At 31.8% G+C, this 2004-nt stretch overlaps 1 protein-coding gene across 1 annotated transcript in view; it reads right to left on the bottom strand.

The window, feature by feature from the left end:
• Positions 1 to 104: 104 nt before the first annotated feature.
• Positions 105 to 2004, bottom strand: part of cln6b (CLN6 transmembrane ER protein b) — a 9807-nt gene continuing 7907 nt past the window's right edge. The window contains exon 7 of the mRNA XM_016262204.1: positions 105 to 664. Coding sequence (XP_016117690.1) covers positions 379 to 664 — 286 coding nt within the window. The 3' untranslated portion in view covers positions 105 to 378. The remainder of the gene's footprint in view (positions 665 to 2004) is intronic.

Here is a 2004-nt window from a genome sequence, read left to right as displayed (position 1 = left end):
GAGTAGAGTAGAGTAGAGTAGAGTAGAGTAGAGTAGAGTAGAGTAGAGTAGAGTAGAGTAGAGTGAGTGGGGTGGAGAGGAGTGGCTGGAATGGAGTAGAGTAGAGTAGAGTAGAGTAGAGTAGAGTAGAGTAGAGTAGAGTAGAGTGAGTGGAGTGGAGTGGCTGGAATAGAGTAGAGTGCATTTCTTGGGCCGCTGGAAATCTTTGCACGGTTAAAACATTCTCTGTGCACACATTTTTTTGCAGAAATTCATAGGATGCATGTTATGCAAAAAAGTCAATTTCTGAAGGTGCAACGTGATGGTTACTTAAAAATAAAGAGTTTACGGTTGCAAGTCAAGTCATATTAAATGATCTGAGTGGTTTGGAGTGCAGGTTCAGTCTGTGAGCGTCGTGTGTTTGTCTCTGAGATGCAGTGTGTAAACGGCCCACGGCTCTGGTATATACATCACTCCTGGATATTTCCTCCGTAACACCTTGTCGTTCCACAGACAGGTGACCCAGATGGTCACTAACACGAGCGACAGTGAAAAACTGTAGAGCAGGAAGAGTCCGTTAGCATCAGGCAGAAAACCTTTGCGCTTCTGGTGCACGACCGTAGCCGTCATGGCAAAAAAAGTGAAAATGAACGGGATGAAAATTTGTCCTTCTGTCACAAGATACCTGTGGAGTAGAGAGCAAGTCTTATATTTTAGTTCCAGCTCAACTATATTCTGATTGCATAAGCATTATTTTACTTTTAAAAAAACCTCTTATTTGGAGGAAGTAGTGTTTATTCCTGTTATTAAACACTTGTGTGTGTTTTTAAATCATATTTAAAAGCAACAAGCCATGAGAGTTTGTCCATGGTAAAAATACTAACACACTACCTCAATCGTCACAATACATTCTTCGAAACATTTGTGACCCTGGAGCAAATAAAATATGTTGTACATGAGTATTAATTCAAAAACTGCACACTTCTCTTGTGACAAGCATGAGTTTCACATTAATTGGGTTAATTCGTGTGAAGGGAGTGAAATAAAAGAACTGAATGTGTGCAGAATATTTCACAGCTTACCACAGACAACGAGCCAGAGTTTCATCATAATACTGCAGCAACTCAAACGAGTCGATCTGACAGAAAACACAGAGGAACTAGATTTATTCATTCAGACTATTTGAATATTGTTTGCCCACCACAAAACTAAGATGTCACAATTACAACTAAAATGATTCAAATCACTTTTGCTAATTGAAGTCAGTGTTATTTTAGTATTATTGAGATACTATTGTAATTTGTATTAATATTTTGAATGCTTTTATCTTTATATTTTAATTTAACTTAAACTTTTAGCAATTTTTGTGTTTTTTTTTTATTTGTATTAGTTTATATATATATATATATATATATATATAGTTTTTTCCCCCTGGTTACTTTAGTGAAACTAAAAGAAAATGAGAAATATATTAAAAAAATTAATATTTCAGTATCATTTAGACCTACTTTATTTCAAGTAATAGAAATTATTATTTTTTTAAATTATTGTTTTAGTTTTAATTAACTATAATAACCCTGACTGATATTAAGCTGGGATAAAGTAAAATATAAACATTAGATGAAAAACTTAAATTTAAGAAATTTACACAAAAATGAAAAAAAAAATGCATTGGCAACTATTTGAAATTTGAAAGTTAAAGTATTAAATGAAACTGAAATTAAAATAAAAGCTGAATAAAAAAAAATAAGTAAAATATAAGTAAATACTGTAAAAAAAAAATATATATATATAATCAAAAATAAATAAAAATGTCAATCATTTAACAAAATTAAATGACTAAATCTTAAACTAAAATTAAAAAGAAAACTGAAAATAAAAAGTGAATTCGAAATATCATTAAATATTATAAAATTAATAAATAGGCTACTACTATACTCTGATATGTAAATAACACTGTAATGCTAGGGTGGTTGCCAAGGCGTTTCTATGCGGTTGCTATAGTTTTTAAGTCACGTTTAATCC

The sequence above is a fragment of the Sinocyclocheilus grahami genome, unplaced genomic scaffold (genome assembly GCF_001515645.1).
Source record: "Sinocyclocheilus grahami isolate Dianchi unplaced genomic scaffold, SAMN03320097.WGS_v1.1 scaffold2975.1, whole genome shotgun sequence".
In the NCBI taxonomy this organism is placed as follows: Eukaryota; Metazoa; Chordata; class Actinopteri; order Cypriniformes; family Cyprinidae; genus Sinocyclocheilus; species Sinocyclocheilus grahami.
This window is presented reverse-complemented; position numbering and strand designations above follow the sequence as displayed.